The sequence below is a fragment of the Belonocnema kinseyi genome, chromosome 3 (genome assembly GCF_010883055.1).
Source record: "Belonocnema kinseyi isolate 2016_QV_RU_SX_M_011 chromosome 3, B_treatae_v1, whole genome shotgun sequence".
Lineage (NCBI taxonomy): Eukaryota > Metazoa > Arthropoda > Insecta > Hymenoptera > Cynipidae > Belonocnema > Belonocnema kinseyi.
Genome location: NC_046659.1, coordinates 98196338 through 98222429, shown reverse-complemented (window position 1 = coordinate 98222429; position 26092 = coordinate 98196338). Strand labels below are relative to the sequence as shown.

General features: G+C 26.2%; 1 protein-coding gene across 4 annotated transcripts in view; it reads right to left on the bottom strand.

Annotated features, from left to right (window-relative positions):
* Nucleotides 1-26092, bottom strand: part of LOC117169026 — a 56935-nt gene that overhangs the window by 25083 nt on the left and 5760 nt on the right. The window contains exon 1 of one of the 4 annotated variants that reach the window (XM_033355084.1): nucleotides 8214-8400. The exons of the other annotated variants lie outside the window; for them this stretch is intronic. Coding sequence (XP_033210975.1) covers nucleotides 8214-8216 — 3 coding nt within the window. The 5' untranslated portion in view covers nucleotides 8217-8400. Of the gene's footprint in view, nucleotides 1-8213; nucleotides 8401-26092 lie in introns of those variants that run through there. 4 annotated transcript variants of the gene reach the window in all.

Here is a 26092-nt window from a genome sequence, read left to right as displayed (position 1 = left end):
GATTCTTTTTAAAACTGAAAAAGATCTCTCAGTCTCACAGTTAGCTATTGGGATAGTAAGTAGTAACCTATACGCAACATATATATTTGGAAACACTTCGACTTCGGTGTCAAAGATGAAAATTTTTTACGGTACAAGTAGCAAACATTTTTATAATAATGTAAAATTAAATATTTCGTTCTTTAGCTAAAACGAGTTATAAATGACTATGGTTTGTTTGTGAAAACTTTTATGAAAAAAAATGTAAACATATATGTCATCAAATAAAATTTTAGTAACGTTATTTTTTGCATTGATCAAACTGTACCTCTTAGTATTGATTGTTTGATTATAAATACAGTGGATCAATAAAAAAATTATTGATTACATTTTTAAAACATTAATAATTCAAGATTCTATCAAATACAGGTAGATTTAAGTTTCAGTATAGGAATATTTACCCGCTAACAGTTTTGAAAAATTCGATCGGAATATGTGTCTATACGGTCATGTGTTAGGGGCCCTCGGCCCAGCATTGTCTGTACGTTGAGTCGTATATAATTATATACGAAAATGTGGTTATTTTGACCAAATGTATTTTCCTTTACCCTTCTATCAGATTTCTTCTCCACATATGCCATGAAACTATTTAGTTAAGTTTACAAAATTAACTATTACATAATTTTTTAAAAAGTTTTAAATGTTTCTTCAGAAGTTTTGTAGAAGTTGTAGTAACGTACTCAGAATTTATATATTTTTTCTGGAGTAAAGGGGCCCCTGACTGCCCAGGGGCCTGGGGCTATAGCCCCACCTAGCCCTATGGTTAATCCGGCGCTGAATGTATAAAATTAAAATTCCACATTTGAAAATATAGATTTACGAAATACGATAAAAATCTAAAGAACAAAATGAAAACAGCCACTTAAAGTCATATTCAAGCAGCCAATCAGGTACATAACCACAATAAGTGTTAGATTATCGATAATTTCGTTCTAACAATTTTCTTAGATAGGAATAATTTTGCACACCTGAATGAAATTTTTTTCAATGTTTTTATACATTTTTGTAAATAATAATCTCACTGCACTTTTAAATTTTTGAACACGAACTGAATTGTTTTTTGGTCGAAACAAGACTGAAGTTTCGGTGATTCGTTCTGATGCAGTTACGTGACCGTCTTAAGAAAACGTGAGCCGAATTAAAAATACATTGTTTTCAGGCAACTGAAGGTTAATCCATTTGTGGAGGAGTCAACATTATATAAAGAAGTCAAATTTGGAACAACTTTTCGGTTCAAAAATGTTTAATGATGAATTATCTTCATTAAACAAACTTCTTCCATGACTTATTTACTAATTTTCATAAATTCTAAAAAAATTGCCCCAATTGTGCACTGAATTAGCAAAATTTATATCGAGTTGAGAGTATAGTTACAGTCATGTCACTTAGCGAAAAAACCTAGTTAGTAACTTAAACGTACCTAAAAAGTTACTTTATCACTTCCTTAATTATACAATTTACAAATCCATGTCTCTAAGATGATAATTCATAAAAACTGAATTCAAAAGAAATAGGCATTAGTTCAGGTAACATTTTAGTAAATTTGGGTAAACTTTTTTAAACTATGAAATTTTTTACCAGAAGAAATGAATTTTCCAAGTCAAAAGGACTCATTTTTAACAAAAGAAATGAATTTTCCACCAAAAATTGAAACTTTCGTATTAAAAATATTAATTTTTAACGAATTAGTAAAATTTTTCACAATTTTTAAATCAAAAGGACGAATATTTAAGAAAACAGATAAATTTCCAACACAAAAGGTTAATTTTTAACCAAATAGTTGAATTTAATTACAATTTTCAAATTAAAAAGACGAATTTCTAACAAAGCAGTTCAATTACCATCCAAAAAGTTAATTTTTAACCAAACAGTTGAAATTTCTACAATTTTAAAAATAAAAAGACGAATTTTCAATAGAACAGTTAAATTTGCATCAAAAAGTTATTTTTAACTAAATAAATGAATTTTCTACTATTTTTTAAATAAAAAGATCAAGTTTCAACAAAACAGTTAAATTACCGTAAATTTTTCAACCAAATAGTTCAATTTTCTACAATTTTAGAAATAAAAAGACGAATTTTTAAGCGAACAGTTAAATTTCTAACAAAAAAGTTAATTTTCAACGAAACAGTTGAATTTTCTACTATTTTCAAATAAAAAAGACGAATTTTTAACAAAACTGTACATTTCCAGCAAAGAGGTAATTTTCAGCCAAATAGTTGAATTTTCCAGCAAAATATTTGAATTTTCCACAAAAAAATGTGAACAAAATAGTTAAATTTTTAACAAAAGAAATATTTTTTCAACTAGAATAATGAATTTTTAAATAAAAAAATGAATTTTTAACGAAATAGATCAACTTTCAACCAAGTAGGTCCATTTTTAACCACAAAAGCTAATTAATAAAAAAATAACTGAACACTCTTTATAAATTGTTGTACTAAAAAAGATTAATTTTCCAACCAAAATCAACATTTAAAAAAAAGTTGAATAATTAAAAAGAATATTAGTTATTTTTTAACCAACTAGTTGAAATTTCTACCAAAATAGTTGAATTCACAATTGATTTTAACCTTAAGAAAATGAGTTTTCTGTAAAAGAGCTGAATGCGCAAATGAAAATGCTTCGACTTGAGTTCGACTTGAATTGCCCCAATCAAGACTTGCTGAAGTCGAAAAGATCGCCTTGAGCATGTCTCAGTTTCGAGATGGAGCCAGACTTCAATTTATGTTTTGGAGGCAAGTTTCTATATCTTGAAGACATAAATGTATATCTTGACTAAAATTCTTATGACTCCACACGAGCGGTTTATAACTTCGAGTGTATACCTGTCCTAACAAAGAGGGTAATTCTGACTGTCATAAAAGCTGATCTTCGTTAATGATTAAACAATCTCGTATATTTTTATACAATATATATGTGTGCGTGCGTGTGGGTGTGTGTATAATATACTCAATCAACACATTTAATGATTTTCATTTGTATTATACTTGATGTAAAGATTTGGAAACACCAAATCAAACCATTCTTCGACCGACAATGCAATAATGAATTGTAGAAAAATTAGACTTGTTTATTATAAAATTATATATAATTATTATAATTATATATAATATAAAATTATACTTGTTTGACGATTATATCGAAAATGTTGTTTGTTTTTACGTATTTCTAACGGCTTAGAAGATCCTTCTGGAAAGTTACAATTTTTATTTTTTTAAAGAAAATTTTTAAGGGTTCTACTCGTTCAGACCCATAGATTCTGAATTTTTTAATTAAAAAAAAAATATTTAATGATTACAAATTTTTCATTCATCAATTTTAATCTCATTTATGAGACGAAAAAGGTTCGACCATCTCAGCCAAGACAAGACTCGACTTGAAACAAGTAAACACCGTCTCACTTGTCGTGGCCATAAAAGTAAGACGAAGGCCTATGTCTCGGCTCAATTTTGATACGCAGCCAGACATCGATGTCCTGGAGACGAACTCAAGACATAACCAAGTCAAACTCAAGTCGAAGCATTTTTACTCGGGTGCTTAACTAATCCAAGAAAATTTTGTACCCAAATAGTTTAATTTTGAACAAACAAAAAATATATTTTTTACAACAAAAAAAAGTTTTGAAACAAGAAAGCCGAATTTTGAAGAAAAATAAAGACCACTAAATTTTTGAATTTTCAAACCAAAAAGACGAATTTTCTATAAAGCTCTCGGATTTTCAAACCGAAAATATGAATTTGTAATAAAAAATTGGCTTTTCAACCAAATGAAATAGTTAGATTTTTAACAAAATGCACACATTTTCAGCCGAAAATGAATTCTTAAGGACAAATATAATGTTTGACATTATTTCAACTGATAAATTTTTCTTTTATTGAAATCAAAGGCAGTTAAACTCTATCAGAAGAAAAGAATCTCCTGCAAAATATTTGTATTTTCAATACACAAAAATGAGATCTTTTAACAAAAAGAGAAAAATTTTGAAACACCAAGAAGACTAATTTTCTGAAAAGCTGTTTCATTTTCAAACCGAAACTATGAATAATAAACAAAAAAGTTACTTTTCTATCAAAAAAATATTTAAATGTTTAAAAAATGCTTGAATTTTCAAAAACTACTTTAATTTGAAATCAATTACAGTCGCATTCAATCAAAAAATAAGAAATTTAAAAAAAATAGCTGAATCCTTAAGCAGTAGATGAATTTCCAAAACATAAGTGAACTATAAGTTGACAAAAATGATAGACGACAATATACAAAATTAACAGTAAATTAATTAAGAGGATACAACATACAAAAACACAAAGTAACATTAAAGTAACTAAAATTAACGTTTCAAGTTACAGAAAAAATCATAAGAAGTTCCTACCTAATTCTGGATGAAATGGTGCGAAGAAGCAATTAAATTTTAATATAAAAAATATTAAAGCATGCAGAATTTTCTGATTCAATGGTTGCTTTATTTTTATTGATCTTCTTTCTTTTTATCGTTCGTTTTGAAAATAGAAGAGAAAGGGAGAAAATACATTGTTTTATACCTTTTTCCTCCTAAAATGAATACATGTAATTACTGTAACTGCGATGCAGTTACAGTTCTGTACAAGTACATATCTGCTCCAGAAATGAATGGTTTTAAATGGTTTTGTTAATGGTGCACCTATATTAAGTTGTCTGCTGCGAATAGAGTATTTCTCCTCATAATACCACTGGAGACTTTCTAGGCAACTTCCGCGACGCTTCGCAAAGATTTCTATTGACTGCGAAAATGTACCAGTAAACTGAACTTAACATTGCAAAAATTTTAGCTCTTCTGATAAACAATAATCAAAAATAAAAATTCAGGAAGAAGTGCCTGAGTCACTGATTGAAATCCGCAAGAATTTTCACTGATTTCCAAGGTAGTCTCACTGATTCAAATAGCTAAAAATCAGTGAAATCTCACGGATTTAAATAGCTGAAAATCAGTGAAATCTCACTGATTCAAATTTAAAAAGACGATTTGGGTGTGCCATTTGTTTTTCATGAAATAAAAAATTTTCAAATTAATGAAAGAAGGAAATTGTTTGAAATTTGGCATTTGCAGAAAAATTCAATATGTTTTTTTTACTGAGAATATCAAAATAATAACTAAATCTAAAATAAACAAAATTATCGAAAATCATTTGTGTAAATTTTATTTGTAAACTAATTTTCATATGAAATATATAGAAATGGTGCAATTATGTTATAGTTCAACTTTCTTCTCACTAAAAAAAACTATAACTAGGGGCGCAATTATTTTCTTTAGTCTCACACAATTCTTAATATAAAATATCGAATTAATATTATCATAGAAATTTTTTATTCTATAGTATCTATTATCTGAATTAATATAAAGGTAAAGTAAGCAAACATTTCTTATTTTTGATCATAATTATTATCTTATCATCAAATAAAAATTTTTTTAAATTGTAGATTTTATTTGAAATTTTAATAATTTTTGATCGAAATAAATGATTTTTAATCTAGGACTTTAAGATACCACATTCACATTACAATTTTAAAAATATTTTTTCAAATCTAATAATTTTTTTACCAAAATTTAAATTTTTAATTGAAAAAACCTAATATAAAATTGGTTTACAATGATAACTCTTGTTTGAAACCTAATATGTTTTGTCTAAAATCACCGATTTTCCTTCAAAAATCGTAACATGACCTAAGGGGCCCTTCACAAAATACATGATACATTTTTCAGGAACTTCTGCCCCCCCCCCTGCGTGATACTTTTTCCATTGGTCTTAACATGGAGAATAATACTTCAGCAGACACCCACCCCCAAGTATCACTTGTTTTGTGAATGATCCCTAAAATTATTCAGAAATTGTAAATATTCTTTGAAATACATTTATTAATTACCGGTGAGAAACGCAAGTATAGCCTAAAATTGTCGAAAAACATTAATCTTCTTTCAAGTCCAATGATTTTGTATTAAAAATATCGATTTTCGATATAAAATGGAAACATAATCTAAAATCGTACAAAAGTTTTTAATATACACTGAAATCTCATCATTAAAAAAAATTTTTTATACCAATTTTCTACGAAAAACAGTAACAGCACGTAATAAAATGTCATTCAAAATTACAAATCTTCTATGAAATCTATAAGGATTGCCGGTAAAAGCCCCTAGTATAGCACACAAATATACAAGGAATTAAAATCTTCCTTGAAATATAATAGTTTTTTACTAAAAATGCCACGTTTTATTGAAAAAAAATTTTTAATTCGAAATTGTTGAAGATTGTACATTTCATTACTTTAAACAAAAATTTTAAACCAAGGTTAAAAATTGTAAATTTTCTATGACCTACAGCTGTATACAAATTGTAAATCTTATTCGAACTATAAAGATTTTTATTTAGAAATAATAATACCAATTTATGGTAAAAAACCGCTAGCATAACCAAAAAGTTGAGGTTTTTTTTAATTTTGTATCTCACAAATACAATATTTTATTACTAAAAATACTAATTTCCGTTGAAAAAGATAGACGTAATCTAAAATTGTTCAAAATTGTGAATTTTATCTGAAGTCCGATGATTTTTGTTCAAAAGAACCTATTTCCAGCGTAAATTTATAAATCACATAACCTAAAATTGTTTAAAAATAGATCAAACAAATTATTATAATTATTATACATCTTTATGTTAGTACAATTCGCTAAAAATTAATCTTTTTTAAAAAAGAATTTTAATACCAAATCACAAAGTTTTGAATAAGTCCTAAAATTTTTAAGAATTGTAGAATCTGTTACTTTTTTCCAAGAAATTAAAATTTCCTTTTCAAACCATCACCAAGATTTTCAACTTTGAATAATTTATGGTTATGTTAGCGAATTACACCGGGCATGGATATATTTAATTAGAACTGATATGCTTTCAAAGTTCAAAAATGGTTCATCAATTTACGGTTTTGGTTTTGTTGGCGTTCTTTTCAACAAAGATAATTCAATTGTTGAAAATTGTGAATTTTATTTGAAATCTGATAGTATGTGCTTAAAAGAACCGATTTCCAGCGTGAAATGGTAAATAACCTACAACCCAAAATTATTGAAAATAGGCAGTCTTGTTTATGTTTTTTATTGATTTTTATCTAGATATGCTAATTTCTGATAAAAAAAGTTAAGACAGTCTAACTGTTTAAAAACTGTAAGCCTTCTTAAAAGATGAATGATTTTAATTAAAATCCTTCTTGAAAAATACTAGTTTACATTGAAAATGACTATCTTTAAAAAATATTGTTTGATATTTCCAATAATATATTAGATTATTTAAGATTTTTTATTATTTATTTATTTATGAAGTGAGATATGAGAAAGTTGAAGAGTGCGAAATTATTCCTTGGACAAATTCTCACAAAAAACACCCTATATCATTTTAAATATCCCTTTGTTTTTATTAAAAAAATATGATTTTCCAATTTCATTATAACTTTATTTTATCCGTATTTCTGGTTCTAGGTATAATTATTTTAGGTTGGAAAGCTTGGAACGTACTTACACCTACATATTTTATAACACTAATAATTTTTGCACCTCAATCTGATAACATCTTTTAAATATAATATGTCTTTAGACAAATCGAATAATATTTACGAATATCTTTTCCAATTTGTTATCGTGTGAAACAGTGAAAAACGAATTTTTAACTCTTGAAATAAATCTATAAGTTGTTAAAGAAAAGAAAATGAGGTTAAACATGAAAAGGGCATTTTTCCAAGGCAGAATTTTGCTCTCTTGATTTTTTTTATACTTTGCTTCATTTTTGAGAAAAACGAGGTATTTCAATTTTTCAAAATCAACATTCGATTATTTTATAAACATCTCTGGTGAAGATTTTGCTTCTTATCAAAAAATTTTTATCAAACGTCCCAGATACAATATCAAGGAAACAAAACCTTTGGATTGGCTGCACCTTTGAGTTGAAGGCACTTCAATGGAACCATAAACCACGCAACAGTATTAAAAAGCGCGAAATTTTTTCAATTCGCATAAATTTCAGGTTGATTTAAAAGTGTTTCGAGAAATACAGAGCCAATCAGATTATCAACAACAATTTATTTTTTTAAAGAGAATAAATATTATTATTATTATTATTATTATTATTATTATTTAAGGATAAAGTACATACCATATGAGAACGAGGAATACATGAGTCCTGTCACTCACTTTTTGTGTTTAATGTTTTTTCAAGATAATTTGATAATATGCCTTCACTGAAAAACAACAATAAACGATCTTGAAATTTTCGCGAAAGTTTGCCGAATGATTTCATGATAATGATTGATAGCTGGTGCCTTTAGCAGCGACCAAACGACACTTAGCCGTCCTTGCTTAGGCGAGCCAGGTAGAACCAGAACCACGTGGACCATTTGAACCAGTCACTTTCACTCTTGTTCCCCGATACCACGTGTTCAAACAGCTGCACGTAATAATTCAATGGGGGGCACGCGCTTTGATTTAATTATTACCTCATTGTCTACAGCGAACCGCGATATTGATCGACTCGTATCCATTTTATCTAGCAAAATGCCACACACAGTTATTCAATTTATTTTTTTAGTTTTATTTATATTCGCGAAATTCAAATCATGAAGTTATTGCACAATTATTTGGCGTCAACATGTTATGTGACACTCTAAGGGGACAGAACTTCAGAAAGTTTCACATATGAGAGGGGTCGCAAAGGTTTTGTAACACATGCCACTTTTCTGATTAAGAAATGAAATATATAATTTTCCCTCCCCTAACCCAACCCCCCTTAATTCTATACTTCCCCTCCCTTCCACAATATTTCCCTCATTCATTTCCCCCTCTTCTAGCTTTCCCCATATTTCCCCTCACTTCCCCTAATTTCTGAATTGTGAGTTGTGAATTGTGAGTTGTGAGATGTGTTTTGTGTTGTGAGTCGTGAGTTGAAAGTTGTGAAATGTGAATTGCGAGATGTGAGTTGTATTTTCTGAGTTGTGGGTTGTAACTACTGATTTTTGTAGTTCTTAGTTCTGTGTTCTGAGTTGTGAGTTGCGATTTGGGAGTAAAAATTCATTAAAATAATTGCATTTTTAAGCCAAAGATACAAATATCCTAAAATACAGTTGAATTTCAACCCGAGAAATCGATTTTTTGACAACAAGGCTTATTTTCAGCTAAGAGAGATGAATTTTAAACCAAGAAGGATGAATTTTGTGCCTTTTCTAACATTAACGAATAATATTTCATCCAAAAGGACGCGTTTTTAACAAAATAGTTGTATTTTTTACTAATAGACTCGACGTCAACATAATAGTTCAATTTTCAACAAAATAATAAAACTTTTAACAAAATTGTTTAATTTTTTCCAAAGACCTGAATGTTCAGCTTAAAAAGATGAATTTCTAACACAATAATTCAAATTTCAACTAAGAAATAAGAGTCATTAACCCAACAATGTGATAATTTTCTACGCCGAAAGGCGAATTGTCAGCAAAATAGATGAATTTGCTATTTAAACTGCAAAAGAAGAATTTCAGAAAAAGAACATTAATTTTCAATAAAAACAGAGATAAATTTTCTACGAAGTATTTAAATTTTTATTTTTAAAAAAAAGTTTAACCAAAAATGAAAGTTTTAAGTTTGCAGTCTAATGAACTAATTTTAAACAAATATAAGCGAGTTTTCTACTAGTTGAGTTTCACTATAAAAAAGATAATTTTTCAACAAAATAGTTGATTCCTCAAACAAATTGAAAAATTTTAGACTAACAAGACTTATTTTATACTTCCAAAGACAATATTTCAACTAAATCAAATAATTTTCTATAAAATAATTCATCTTTAAACTAATTAAAGAATTAATTTTTCCGAAAAATGAAAAAGATAGATTTTTAGACAAAAAAATTATCTTTGACAAAAACACAATTAAATTCCTTAAAAAAATATAACTTGTAATGAAGAAATCAGTGTGTAACAATATAGCTTTTTTCTTATTGAATTGCTGAGTGTTTGAATCAAAAGAAAATTGTTCACGAAAATATCTTAATCTTCATCCAGTATATATGAGTTTTCAACAAAAAAGTTAATTCGCGACCAAATGGTTAAATTTTCCACAGAAGTAATGAATCTTCAACCAAAAAAAAATTCGTTTACAAAGTAGTTCAACTTAACACCAAGTACCTGATTCTTCAACCCGAAAAGACTGATTTTTAACAAAATGTTTTAATTCTCAAACAAAGAGATTGATTTTCAACTGCGCAGTTGCATTTTTACCCAAAAAGAATCAATTTAATATCTTGCTAAAAATCTTGCTAAAAATAATTTCAAAAAATGAAACACATTTGCAATAAAATTGTTAAATTTTCAATCAAAAGGATAAATCTTTAACAAAAACAAAGAAACTTCTGAAAAATTGGTTTCAATTTTAACTCAGTAGTTGAATTATTGGCTTTATTATTAATTATTAAATTTTTAATTAAATAAGATGAATTCCAAACCATAATTTTCTGCTCGAAAGGACAGATTCTGAACAAAATACATAATATTTTGACCAAATAGTTGACTTTCCAACTAAGGAGGTTAAATTTATATAAAAAAGAAGAATTTTTAACCGAATACATACATTTTTTTAGATATAGTTGAATTTTCTTCCGAGAAAATTAGATTTGATAAGGAAAAATAAGATAAATTCGTTACCTAAATTGTGATAGTTAAAGCTGAAAATATAAATTTTCTACTAAACAGTTTAACTCACAACCAAAAATTGTAAATTACAAACAAAGAGTGAAAATTTCTCCATCGTGGAATTTTAGCAAACAAATTTTATTTTTAGCCGGAACAGATTAATTCTTAACGAAAACGGATTGATGGTTATTAACTGGACAGTTATATTTTTAACGAAAAAAAAAATTCAAAAATCATGAATTTTCCACAAAAATTATAAATCTTTAGCCAGAAAAATTAATTTTGCAGAAAGTAGTTTAACTTTCAACCAAGGAGTAGAATTTTCAACCTAAAAAGTTGAACTTTTATCAGTTCATATTTCAACAAAAAAACCTCAACTAAACTTAAATAATTAAAAAAACAATCGCCTCTTAAAGTATAAAATTGATTTTCTTCCAAAAAATATGAACTAAAAAAAATACATCAATCTTCCATAAAATAATTAAATTTTAAACTAAGCGGATTATTTTTATACTAAACGGTCGAATTTTTAACAGACTACATAATTTTCAACCTCATGGTTGAATTAGCAATTTCAAAAAATTTCTACACAAAATGGAACAACTACATTTTCAGTTAAAAAATTAGTTTACAACAAAAGAAAAACGATTTTTTCAATATTTAGATTATTAACCTAATAGTAGATTAATTTCCTAATAAATCATGAATTATCAACGAGAAAATTATTTTTCAACAAAGTAGTTATATTATCGCACAATTAGTTGTATTTTTTCCCAAATTTTTGAATTTTCAATCTCAAAATACGAATTCTCCTAAAAAATAGTTCAATTGTCCACACAAAATTGTGAAATTGTAACAAAAATGTTAATTTTCAAACAAGTGTTAATTTCCAAACCAAGCAGATTAGTTTCAAAACAGAATGTTGTAATTTTAATAAAAAAGTAAAGACTTCTACAGTCATGAATTTTAAAAACAAACAGGATTATCAGATTTCATATTATTTTCATTTCATATTATCAGATTTTAAAGAATATTTATAATTTTTCAAAAACCTTTAGGTTATGTTGTTGTGTTTAATCTGAAATTAGCTATTTTTAAATTTAAATCATTAGGTTTGAATTTAGTGATATTTGTTTAAAATAATAACGTTTATTAGCATGCAGAGTTTCGGATTTTGTTAGTGCTTGTCGTCAGAAATATAAATTTCTATTATAAAATCATTAGATTTCAAAGGAGACTCACAATTTACGAACAATTTTAGGTTACGTTAGGATTTCACATCGATAAATGGAATTTTCAAACAAAAATCATAATTAAAAAAATTAAAATCTTTAAACAATTTCGAATGATGCTAGTGTTTTTGTTCTAAAGTCTTTATTTTTAATAAAAAAATAATTTATATAAGATCTAAACATTATTTTTTATTGTTGAAAAATAATATAGCTAATAGACAACGAATATTACTTAGGATTTTACTTATTCTATTTACTATTTTTTGTAATTATGAAATAATTATTAATAATGAACTCTTAAATTAAAATGCAATATTTAACAAATTGATATAAAAGCCTGTACATTTATTATATTCAGCATTTCAGAAATAGTTACCTTATATTTGCTTGATCTAAATTAGCTCTTTTCTGTAGCATAAAAAAAATTAAAGCGATCTGCACAACATACAATTTCCTTTTCTTTTATTCATGCAAGAATTTTATCATATGCAAGAATTCAAGAGTATGTCAAAATGTGCGATCTAGAGGCGAAAATTATTAGTAAAAATGAAATTGATTCATATAATTGTGCACACGAATGCAACGTAATCACTGACATAAACTTATCTTACATAACAGGTATTTTACTTGGCCGGAAATTCCTAATGCCTCAGACTCATTAGGAAAATCTGCTATTTTAAAACTCGTTCGATTGGGAGATATATAGTTTTTTAACTAACCCAATCCAATTTATTGTATATTTTGTTTATCTATGGTTCATTTATTATTATTTGTCAGTATATAAAATACGAATTTCTTGTCTGGAGAAATCCAAGTCTGGGAGTAGTTTCTTAATTTTGTTTTCAATAAGTAAATTACAAATCAATTCTTTTTCAGTTTTACGAAAGACTATTTACACCAGAGAAGAGAAAAGCAACCTTTTCTTAACTGAAAAGTGGATTTCTCACGGATGACATGCATTTACAAGCGTCGCTTTTCTACTCAGAAACGTCGTAGCATTTTTAGTCGATGATTGCGTAAAATGGTTGTAAAGTTTCAGAAACCATAAAATAGTTTTAATTCCATGAGAGACATTCTACTAATTAGGACATGTTTAATTAATAAATTAATTAGTAAATATGACTAACAGTAACTAACCTTAGTGGACAAATAAAAAAAATAAAGTAAAGAAAACTTAAACCGTTTTTACAAGGATTTACAAATAAATTCAATAAGTGATTAGAATTGTGCATTTTATTATTGAATAAATTTTATTTTGCATAATAATGAATTTAATAATTAATTTATTGATCAATTTATTAACTTTTTTGTTAAAACCAAGTTCACACGGAATATATTTTTGTTTAAAAATGAAAGGATCGACTCAGCCCCACTCTCCCCTATAACTAAAAGAATTCACAACTATGAGAATATACAGTTTAAAGGTTTTGTATATGAGGAGTTTTTTTTCGACCTAGGATAACAAACATTTAGAATATTTCAATAAGATAATTTCAAATTAAGATGTATACATGATAGCTAATACATATTAACATCAAATAATGAATAATTGTTATAAAACAAAAAATCCTTACGCTCGAAGTCTTTTTTTTTCTTCAAATAAATAAAAATTGATAGGATACCTTATATACAATATAAAATTATCCCATTGTAATGTTCTCAATAATTGTCAGTGTACATCGAAAATAACTGAAAATAAAAATTAAACAATTAAGAGGAAATTGAAAACAGTAATTTAAAGTGAAAGATTCAAACTCTTAAACATAATTTTTTTCATTCAATGTCATAAAAACTATACTGAAAATTAAAACTCTCAAAGGCAAATACATGCTGTTAAATTTGAAACATTAAAGATTCAAGTTTTAAACTTTTCTAATTCAAAGATTCAGTAATTTCCGCTTATAAAATGAAAATTTTTCACTTTTTTTAATTGAAAATTTGATCACTCAAAGCCGTTTAACTGTGAAATTTCAAATTATTCACTTAATCACATTGTACAGTTCAAAGAAATTTTAAAAAATCAAATAATTCTAAGCAATTATATGCTGCAAACATTATTTCATACATCAAAATTTATTTCGAAATATTTCTAATTATTCTCTTGAAAATTTATTTGAAAAAATTTATTTTAAAATTTTCCAAACACATAATCAAAGTTTTTTATTATCTTATAACTCGAATTTTTTGAAAATCCTGCAGGTTTGATAAGATGCTCTGAAATCTTTGAGGTTCTTTTCGAAAAATTTTTAAAATATTGTTTAATATTCTTGTAAAGTTAATTTTTCAACAAGAAATCATTTTCATTTTTTCCAAAAATTTGAATAAAATTTTCTATTATTTTGAAATATTTTACAATTCTTAAAAGGCTACCAAATTTTTTGTTGAAAATTTGCAAAACATAACATTTTGTTTCAAATGCCTTCAAATATTTAAAAGTTCTCCATTATTCTGACGAAATTTAAATTAAAAAGACAAAAGTTTAACAAATCAGCTGAAGCTCTACAAAAAATAGTTAAGTTAAGAAGGATCAAAAATTTTCAATCAAATTGTTAAATTTCTAACAAAAAAGTTTATTTACAACCGTAACAGATTAATTTTGAGCAAAAAATAAATTGTTGACCAGGTTGTTACAATTCAAACCAAAAAACATAACATTTTTTTAAAAATATCAATATTCAACCAAAATTGTGAATTTTCAACCAAAAATATTATTTTTGTTAAAATTAGTTTACCTTTCAACTAAGGATTATAATTTTTAACCTAAAAAGATGCGTTTTCAACTGATCTTAACCTTCCACCAGTTTTTTCCAAAATTAATAACTATTTCATTGCTATTTATTCGTCAATTTAAAAAACATCTATTTTAATATTATCTAAAAATTAATTTGTCAAAATATAAAATCATTTACATTTATTTCAGCAATCTGAAGAAAATTTTTTCATTGTCCTAAGCCCTTTGAAGATCCTTTAGAAATTTCAAAATTTTAGGTTCTTAATAACTTTTATATTATTTTAAAGGTAATCATTTTTGATCCGAGTATTAAAAACCTAATTTTTAATAAATTTTTCCAATATTTAAACTTTGGTGAAATCTTGTACTTATTGTAAAGATTTGTAATTTTTGACAAAAATTTAAATACAATTAAAACGTTTTCATTACGTGAAACACCCAAGTAAAGCCTGGTAAAGCCTAGTAATTTTTGACAAAAATTTAAATACAATTAAAATGTTTTCATTACGTGAAACACCCAAGTAAAGCCAAGTAAAGCCTAGTTAACTAAAGAAGAAAGTATGAAAAATAAGTAGCAAGTAAAAAAAATATTTATGTAACAATTTGCCTATGAAAATAATGTCACAAAGTGTAGTTATTAAAGGTAAGATAATAGGCAACATGTCAAAGTGTCATGAGCAATTCTCTTGTGGTTGTTGCAAAATATCCTCTGAGAAAGAAATTTGCTTTTGACTAAATCTCAGATGGCAAAGAGCATGGCGTGATTGATAATAATTTAGAATGTCATAATGAATGTTTCAGTGATCTTCGGACTCGCCCCATTCAACTATGTACTTCTCACCTCTTACTTTCAAACAGATTTAAACTGAAGAAAAAATTATACGCTTTAAAAAATTTTAGTTCATTATACGACTTATGACCCTACAATGATTAGAAGTCCTTGTAACAGATTCAACCATCTAAGAGTCAACTTTCGCTTTTTTCAAAGAGGGAATGATTTTGTAACTGATAAACTGTCACAGTATCCTGCCAATTGCTCAATTGATTTGTAATTACTCATTAATTGCTTTTCTGAAATTTACAAGCGATAATCAGATTTCCAAAAAAAATATATAGCATAAAAAGTTCTTACAATGTGCAAGATTAAAATATTTATTTTTAATACTTTATTTTATATTAAAAATAAAGAAGGCGGTAGTTACAAAATATATTTTTAATAACAGCTGTTGAAAAACAAATCCACGCAATATTGAAATTGCTTTCACCCCTACGCTCTAATAAATGCAAACAATACTATCAATTTTTTGGTCATAATTTTTTTTATTTGATTAGAAGTTAAAAAGAAATACAGTTGAATTTTTAACAAACAAAACTTAATTTTCTTGCAAAAGAGATTAATTTTTTATTAAATGTTGTTTTTTGGCTAAAAAGGTGAAGATTTAGAAAACAGTTGACTTTTAAACCCGAATTTATCAAATTTTAATGAAGAAAGATGATCTTTCCACAAAAAACTTGACTTTTCAACAAACAGTAAAATTAATTTTATACCAAATTGTTGCATTTAGAACCAAACTGTTGAACTTTCAAGCGAAATAGACGAAATTTAACCGAATAGTTGAATTTTTATCCTGCAAGAAAGAATTTTTATCCAAATTTCTAAACACGAAATAATTAACTTTAATCATAAACAATTAAATTTTTAAGTAAATGGTCTTATCTTCAAGTCAAGAAGACAATTTATTATTAGGAACCTAGTTGAATTTCCAGCCTAGAATTTTTTAACAAAATAGTTAAATCTTCAATAAATTAGTTGAATTTGCAACCATATACTTGAATTTTTGACACACAAAGACAAAGTTATAAGAAATAGTTGAATTTTCCACAACCACAAAAATTACCAATCAAACAATTGTATTGATAGAAAATAGTTGAACTTTCAAGAAAGAGGAATGACTTTTTATCAAAATAGTTCAATCTTTAACCAAGTTGTTGAATTTTCAACTTACACAGATGAATTTTCAACTAAATGATATAATCTTCAAGCAAAAAACTTCAACTAAAAACTGTTGCATTTTCAACCAAATATATGGGTAAATTTTCAATATCAAATGATGAATTTTCAACGAAGAAGTTCAACTTTAGGAAAAAATGATGACTTTTTAAGAAAATATTTCAATTTCAACCAACTAATTTAATTTTCAACAGAATGGTTGAATTTGTAACTACATACTTGAATTTTTTACCTGCGAAAATTAATTTTCAAACAAATAGTTTAATTATCAGCAAGCAAAGAATTGTCAACGTAACAATTATAATTTAAGCAAAATGGTTAAACATCGAATCTTTTAACAAATAGTTGGGTTTTTAACTTACAAAGATGAATTTTTAAGCCAATGGTAGAATTTGTGATGAAAAATGATTAAACTTTATCCAAAAACAGTTGCATTTTCAACCAAATAAATGAATTTTCAACCTTCAAAGATAATTTTTCAACCAAACGGTAGAATTTAAAAAAAAAACAAATATTAAACTCTATCCAAAAGCATTTGCATTTAAAAAAAAATAGTTGCATTTTTCAGCCGAAAAGATAAATTAAAAATAATAGTTCGAATTTTCAATAAAAAAAAAAATAACTTTTTAATAAAATAGTTAAATTTTCAATAAAATCGTTTTTTTTTCAAATATTAAAATTTTTAACCATATACTTGAATTTTGACCTACAAAGATAAATTACTAACCAAATAGTTAAATTTGTAATAAAAAATTAATTATTAACCATTATTAATAGTTAAGTTTACAACAAAGTAGTTGAACATATAAGCAAGAAAGACGAATTTTCAACGAAATAGTTCAATCTTTGAACAATTAGTTGAATCTGAAACCTTAAATGATGAAATTTTAATCGAATATTTAAATTTTTAAACAAAAAAGATAAAATTTTAATAAAAACCGTTATATTTTCAATCAAGAATTGGAATTTTCAAGCCACAAAGACGAATTTCATGAAAGACAATTATATTTTCAAACGAAAAGGACGCATTTTCTATCCAAAAAGACAAGTGTTTAACAAAACAGTCAAATTTGCAACAAAATAATTGAATTTTTAATGAAGTAATTGAACTTTTAGCAAGATAATTAAATTGCTTAACTTTTAACCAAACATGTTGAACCAAAAAAAAAATGTTTATCACAAGAAATAAATGTTCGTACCAAAAAGAAGAATTTTCAACCATGAAAGATTCTTCAATCAATAGCGAACAAAAATTTCAACCAAATTTGTAAATTTTCCATACTTTAGAAAGCAGTTGTATTCTCAAACCAAAAATATACGTTAGTAAAAAGAAAACTCATTTTGAACCAAATAGTTTAATTTGAAAAAAAAGATCAATTTTCAGCCAAAGAGATGGATCTTCTACTAATGAATAAATTTTTAACACATAAGTTAGAAATTTTATATAAATAAAGCTGAATTTACAACAAAGTACCTGCATTTTCAGTCATATTAGTGAACTATACTAAAAACGGTCAGTGAAACAGTTAATTTTCAACCAAAAAAGAACGAATTTTCAACAAAATTAGTTGAATTTTCAACTCGTAAAATAAATTTCAACTTTCAGCCAAGTATTTGATATAAAAAAATGAATTCTAAAAGAAATATCTAATATATTACATTTTTCACTTAAAGCTCAAGATTTAACTATAATCGAATGTTGAATTAAAACCTAATAATTTAAAAATGAAATCACAATACTTAAAATTTTAGTAAAACAAAAAAAGAATTTCAAACATAATAGTTCAATCTTCAATCAGATAGATCTTAAAATAATAAAATTAATGTTTACAAATTAGTTAAATATTTCCACAAAGAAATATAAATTCACCACAAATTGAATCAATTTTCATTCAAATTATTGAACTATTAACTTAAAACGATCAATTTTCAATTTAGAATTAAATAGTTGAGTTTTAATTTTAACAAATGTATGCTAAACCCAGAAAGAAAAAAAATTACTAAAAAACGGTTAATCTGCAGCCAATGATATGAATTTTTAACTAAGCAGTTCAACTTTCAACCAAGTAGTTCATTTCAATCAACAAAGATGAATTCCCAATACAAAATTTTATCAATTCGTTCCTTACCCAAATCAGAATAGATAAATTTGCAGCTATCAGGAGCTTATTAAACTATAAGCAAGAACGAAGGTTATAATAAGATAGAAGATTTTAAAACAATGGACCGAATAGAGTCAGATTGTCAACTAATCGGATGTCAATGCTGATATGCTCTCTAACGTTTTACATACTTATGCTACTATTAAAAACAAGTATTTAACATCTAAAAGAGACCTCAGTGAGGCTGCTTACTATGTGACATGGCCCTAGAAATTTTTAGTCGCCTAGTTTTCGACGAGTGTCCTTTACCATGAAAATGCAAGTTCCTATTCATCGCAGCTTTTTCAGCAATTTCTGATGAAACACGGCCTTATATAACTTTGGCAGCCTCCATACAGTCCTGATCTAGCTCCCTCCGGTTTCTGAATATTTCCCAATTTAAAGTATCCTCTAGAAGGAAAACGACTTCAAGATGTAGAACAAATAAAACAGAATGTTACGAAGCAGCTGTTAGTTGTTCCGAAAGGTGACTTTAAGGACTGCTTCTGAAAGTGGGAGGATTGCTGGAAGAAGTTTATAGCTAGCAAAAAAAATATTTTGAAGGAGATAGGATCGCCATTGGCCAGAATTGCTTCTTATTCCTGGTATGCTACTAGCTCTGATACTTTTCGGTCAGACCTCGTGTAGCCTATAGCTACCATAAAATGAGAGTGTAGTGTAGGAAGATAAAAGTTAGAGGGAATATAATAAAAAAAAGTGCTGGCATTTAGTCGGAACAGAAAGATAAAAGAAGAATTGAATATCTTTTCAAATAAAGTGGACAGCAGAATTAAATTGGAAAAGATAAAGTCAGTTCGGTTTAAATTCTGGAATATAAGTTGGTGGTAAAAGAAATGGGCAAGAAGAAAAAGAAAGGGCAAGAAAATATGCAGAAAACGGAAAGAAAATTAAGGGTTCATGAGAAGCTTATATTAAAAAATGATCAGATTTTAAGAAAATTTTCGAAGGATGACGATTTAGAAGAGATTCAAAGTGCAAGAAAAAATCAAGCATAATTAATGAAATAAAGAAAAATAAAGATGGAGGATTGGAATAATCACTTCATGGACCACTTAGAAGAAGAAAAATGTTATACAGAAATTTAAGAAAAAGGGGATAAACTAAAGGAACCCAATTCCGATCGTCGCGCCGAAAAAAGAAACGATAAAGTTAAGAAAATTAATATGACGAAAGCTTCAGAAGAATATGAAATGCCACATAAAGCATTAATGTTTTTAAATAGAGCTGGAAAAACAAAACTTTTTGAGATAAAAAGAGTATATAAAAGAGAAGGATTTTCGGTTAATTAGAATGAAGGGTTATTTATGATCATCACAAATTACGCAAAATAATTATAACCTATAATATCTTGCAGATAATAATCTATTAGGCGCGCTCTTTCAACCACGTTTTATGGTCTAGGTCTTGTAAAGTACATTACAGAACATTTATCTCAATAATGTTGTGGTAGCTGCTTATTCAACTCTCATATATTACATGTTCACCTATCAGGTGAAAATGGAAAATATTATCGCTTTCTTGTTTCTAGAACTATCTATCCTATTCAATGTGCAAATTAAACTCGTATCAACGCTATAAATATTAATAATTCACAAAGCTTTCCTCAGTTTTCCAAATGTGGAATTAAATTTCAGTAAAACTAATTATGATAATGATAATATTCATAAATTTATATCATAATATAATTGAGACGATTTTGAATTAAAATATTTCAGCTGATACCTTTTTAGAGTTATTCCTAATGTTTCATCTATTTCAAAATTACATGTTTGAAGATCGTCATCTATCTTGGGAATAAGCTGTCCAGTCACTTCATGCAACTCCCAGTCATGGGTCTTTCCAGGTGTTAAGTAACAAAATATTATAATAAACTGCATGAGCAAACGAGAGTTAATAATTTTGTGTCATAAAATGTTAGCGGCTTTCAATTATTAATAATAAGGTTGAGTTTAAAATAATAATAATTTAAATCTACAACAAATGTTGAATAATACATACATATGTATTAAGAGAAAGTGATTAATATTACTGAATACAAAAATTATTCAATTAAAAAACTTTATGAACAAAAAATTTTAATCAGGAGTGGTGAGAACTAAATTGAAAATAACGACAAATTATTTTTTAAATTCATCCTTTTGATATTTATTGTATAAATCAATATACTTTAATGATAATCTCTTGCTACAAAAGCAATGCAGGTACGTTTGAGGATCATGAATAATTATTATTTCAGAATTGAATCTAATTCTTATAAAAAAAATGATAGGACGAAGATCTCAAGGCAGAACAAAATTGTTAAATTGATATGCTAAAATATTTACTTAGATTTACATAAATTAATAATCACACAAATTCGTAATATATAATAATACTTAATAGTTTTTATATTAATAATACTTAATATTACTTAATATTTATTTTTGGTAATTATAAAAATGATAAACGAATTCCAAAATTAGTCACTTTTACAGAGAAGTAAATTATTTTTTCTACCAAAAAATGTTTCAAACAGCTGAATAAAAGTATTTCATCAGGAAAATGTGTCATCGACTCTTATTTGTTATTGTTATTAACAATTGATTAAATATATAAGAATTTTTTACATTTTTTGCACAAGTAATGACTGCTTTTTCCATACAAAATTTTTAATATGTTTTCAGTTGCTTAGTAATTTTAGAAATTTATGAATATTCAGTATTTCTTATCGTTAATAATACATATTATAGGCAAATTCCAAATGTAGTCAATTACATTTTTTTTTTAATTATTTTTTTCTTACCGAAAAATATTCCTAGCAAGCTAGTATTAATATTTCGTTACAAGAGAATATTTGATTGCTATTGTCACTGAAAAAATTAATAAACACATATTAATTTGTGCAGTTTTTCATATTTCAACATTTTTTTGATCATTAAATGAATTACGTTATTTTCAAAAGATTCAAAAGCACAAGAAATTAATAATTAAATTAATAATTATTAACAATAATGTTTTTCAATTTGAATGAACTTTTTGTTAAATTTACCACATAATATAAATTTATTTTGTATTGAAAAAACAGCTAATTTTTTCTATTAACAGTAAAATAAATATTTATTTAATAATTTGGTTATAAGAATAAAAATAACAATTCAGCGACATATTTTTTATGAAATATTACTATTCGGTTATATATAATATTTTCAATAAAAAAGTCTTTTTTTATGTGAAAGCTACGAATTTTTAAGTTCATTTATAATTTTTATCATGAAAATTAATAAATATTTATAAATGTGTGTAATTATCAATCCATCTGAAATATACTATTTTTTATCGCCAAGAAGAAACCTCGAATAAGGTTTCCTTAGATCAAAATCAATGCACATACACTTAGGGAACATAAACAATTATTTTGGTATTGAAACTGATTGTCATAAACAAATTAGATTAACAAGTACGTGAATGAGGTTTTAAACGGCATAAAGAAACTGTTCGTTTACTAAAAGTGTTCAAGTACCTTATATAAATAATACAAGCAATAATTAATAACTAAATATTATGAATTAATATCATTATCAGCTATTAAATAAACAAATGGCCGAATCCATTTTAAATTGGGCAGGTTTTAAACAAGTTTATGAAATTAACAAAATGACTACAGTTTTCCTGAAAATATTATAATTCGATTTTCTCGAAACCCTACTCTTATATTTTATGCTAATTTTTGGTTAATTTTGCCTTTCCACTAGGAAGACATCCTGTGAGTTTCATGCAGGCTGAATAACTTTTGTTGACAGGAGAATTTTTTCAGATAGTCAAATTTTGTCACTTTTCTCACAAATGGAAAATGGTAAAATCTGACTTTTTACGTTCAAAAATATTATACATAAAGTACCTCTTTCTGTTTTGTGATATTTTGCATTATTTTCGAGAAAAAATATTTTCTGAAAAAGCCCAACCTTTTTTTATTATTTCCAATGTATATAGAAAGTTTTTACTAATATAAGGAAGGAATTCTATCATTTTTTATGTTAGCTTAACCATTTCTGAGGCCGAAATAATTTTTTATCCTAAAAGTATAATTTTCTACTTTTCCTCTTAACTGATGCAAAATATCGCAAAACAGCAAAAGCTATTTTCCAAAGAAGTTTTTAAATAATGAAAAGTTTTGTCTCCACATTTTTTAATACACATTTGTCGATACGACAAAAAATTTGAGACTTCGATTTTGTGAACAAATATCTTCTAGAAAAGTTATTTTATTTTACTCACACGATGTCTTTTTTATAGAATTTAAAGTTTTTTATGGCAATTGAGAAAAATATGCAGCATATATTTTTCTAAACAAAAATTTGAATTTCGATTCTTCAAAAAAATTCAAATAGTTGATATAACGATATTTTAGGGTATTCGAGAAGTATCGTATATCTTCTTTTGACTATATTTCATATTGTACGTTGCATGGCTTAAAATTCTAAATTTTCGTTTTTTAATATTGTCAATGCTTTACTCTATCAATTTTTTGTTTATTGAAAATAAATCATAAATTTTTCGTCTTTTTGAATAATAGAAATAGCCTTACAAAGAAAATTCAAAAATTTTTAAAAGTAGATTTAAAAATTTTGCAAATGCTCTCACTTTTTTAATTTTAATCCAAAATGACTGGTTAATGAATTTGAAGTTGAATTTAGGACACAAAAGCAGTATACCAAAGGTCAATATCCAATCTGTCAATTATTTAGAAAGTCATCGTGCTGAATGACTAAAAATCTACAAACACACACACACAGGTAGCACATTCGCGTAAACATGATTTTCGGTTTCAGAAGGTCTGAAAATAAAAACTAAAAGCGGGGGGGGGGCGAGGGCAGGTCATATTTTATCCGAATCTAACACCTTCTCTGATGAGAATATAAAAATGTACACTTTATTGTGTAATTAGGACAACTGTGCTTCCCTTGCTGTACTATATTATTCATATATTTCCCGATTATATTATGACTACACGCACTATTTTGATAAAAAATCAATAACATTTTTTTATTAAAAATATTTTTACCTCGCATTTGATTAAAGAGCCAAAATTTTGTTCCACTCATCAACTCCTCGGCTGTAATAGTAAACTGAACGTTCTCAGTTTGTTCTACAACCGTTAAAGTAACAGAGGTCGTCAAAAAAAAATTATAAAGTACACGCCACTTGTCGTGCAATCCTTAGGAATGATGAACACGTGCTTCGATATTGAATACCGGTTTTATGTAAAATCGAACTTAAACCTCCATAGAATCTGATAAAAACCTGCTAACTGAAGTACTGTTTCCCAAGATCAAAAAAGCATGCATTAATAATCAAAACCATATTTTTCTTCATATGTTCAACAACCATGTATTTTCCTCATTATTATTATTAATCTTTAGTCATAATAGTACAATTATAATTTATATTTTGTATACTTTTATTTTTATATTTGAGGTAGTCAAACTAAAAACCAGGTTTCTGAAAAGAAATTTTTCTGGGTTTTTAAAAATTCAAATTATGTTAACGGTGATGTCTGACAAAACAAAGTGATTCTTTTAATGAAAAACTTTAAAACTACTCACCATTTTTTTAAAGGCTGAGTCTTAATAAATCTTGGTTCACTTTTTTGGAAAAATATCCCCTACAACTCTATTGTTTCCAAATTTGAAAATAAGTCAATAATCTTTAAATATATTTAGCTGATTAAAAAATGTTTTCCTTTAAAAAAATTATTTAAGCTATTTCAGACAGAGAAAAGTTTACTTTCGTAATTACAAAAAAACCTCGTTAACTTCTTTTTTGCAAACTAAAAATTTTTCATTATATCCTCATATCCTATGTTTTTGAATCACAGATTCCGGGACTTTAAAGCACGTGAAAATTGTAGCGCTAAAATCTCGCGCGAAAAACGAGATACATGTTTTTTATGCGATTCTTTTAGCACACAACATTTAGAGAATGATTTAACTATAAAAGAATTATTTTACACATAAATATAATTTATTATACAAATTATTTTTTTTGATTTGAACTTTCATATTTAAAAATTTGATTCATTATTAAGAAGCTTCTAGAATCATTCCAGAATAAATTAAGACATGTGTATCATGTAATTTTGAAAATTGAATTTAGATACTAATTTCAGAACATTATAAACATTTGAAGAAATGATATAATTAGAGTAGAGATATTTTTAATGTAGTTATACTTTTATTATACAATTTATAGCCAACATTTAAATTCACATTATTGAAGTAAATGATGATTAGTTCATGTTACCTAATTGGAAAAAATTAAAATTCAACCTTTACGTAATTTTATATTGCGAACAAAATAATTCAAGTAAAAATTATACAATCATTTCACAACATAAAAAGTAATAATCAATTATTTTCATATAAAATGCAATTAATTCCACAAAAAAGTAAGATTTTGATTTTCGGTTGATTAAAACAATTTTGAAAACGCTATAACTCTGAGAGTTTTCTTTTTATCGAAAAAAGTCATTAGGATAAATTGTCTGTTCTTCTTAATACTATGAATATCCGTACATAGAATTTTCAAATTCAGAACAAAGTTGTCTCAAAAATTTTCAAAATGCGCTCACTTTTTGAATATTTATCAAAAATGGCTGGTTCACGAACTCGTCCTTTCTTTTAGAACCTGAAAAAAGTGTGCCAAAGATGAATTTGATTCGTCAATTTTTTCGAGAGTTATCGTGTTTACGGACTGACAGACGGACAGACAGACGCTATCGTGAAAACCTAATTTTCGGATTTAGGGGGTCTCGAAACATTGAGATCGGTTGAAAAAGTGCGATGTCAAATTTCCGAGTATTCTAATACTTTCTCAATCATAAATGATGAGAATGTAAAAAATTATAAAATTAGAATAGAGGGATTTTAAATGTAAATAAATTTTTCTGATCAAAATTATAGCGAATATTCAACTGCATAACCGTAAAGGAAATAATCAATTTCTATAACTTAATAGAAAAAATTAAAATGTAATTATGTAATTTATTATTGTGAAAAATTGATCAGATAACATTTATTCAATCAGTTTAAATTATAAAAAGCATTCAATAACTATTTTCATCGGAACATTCAAATAATTTCCCTTTATATTTTTTTAAAATTTAAACTTTAATCTATTGGAATTTCATTCACGTCACTTTTTAAATTTAATTAAGTTACTCATTTCAAAACATTACAAATAT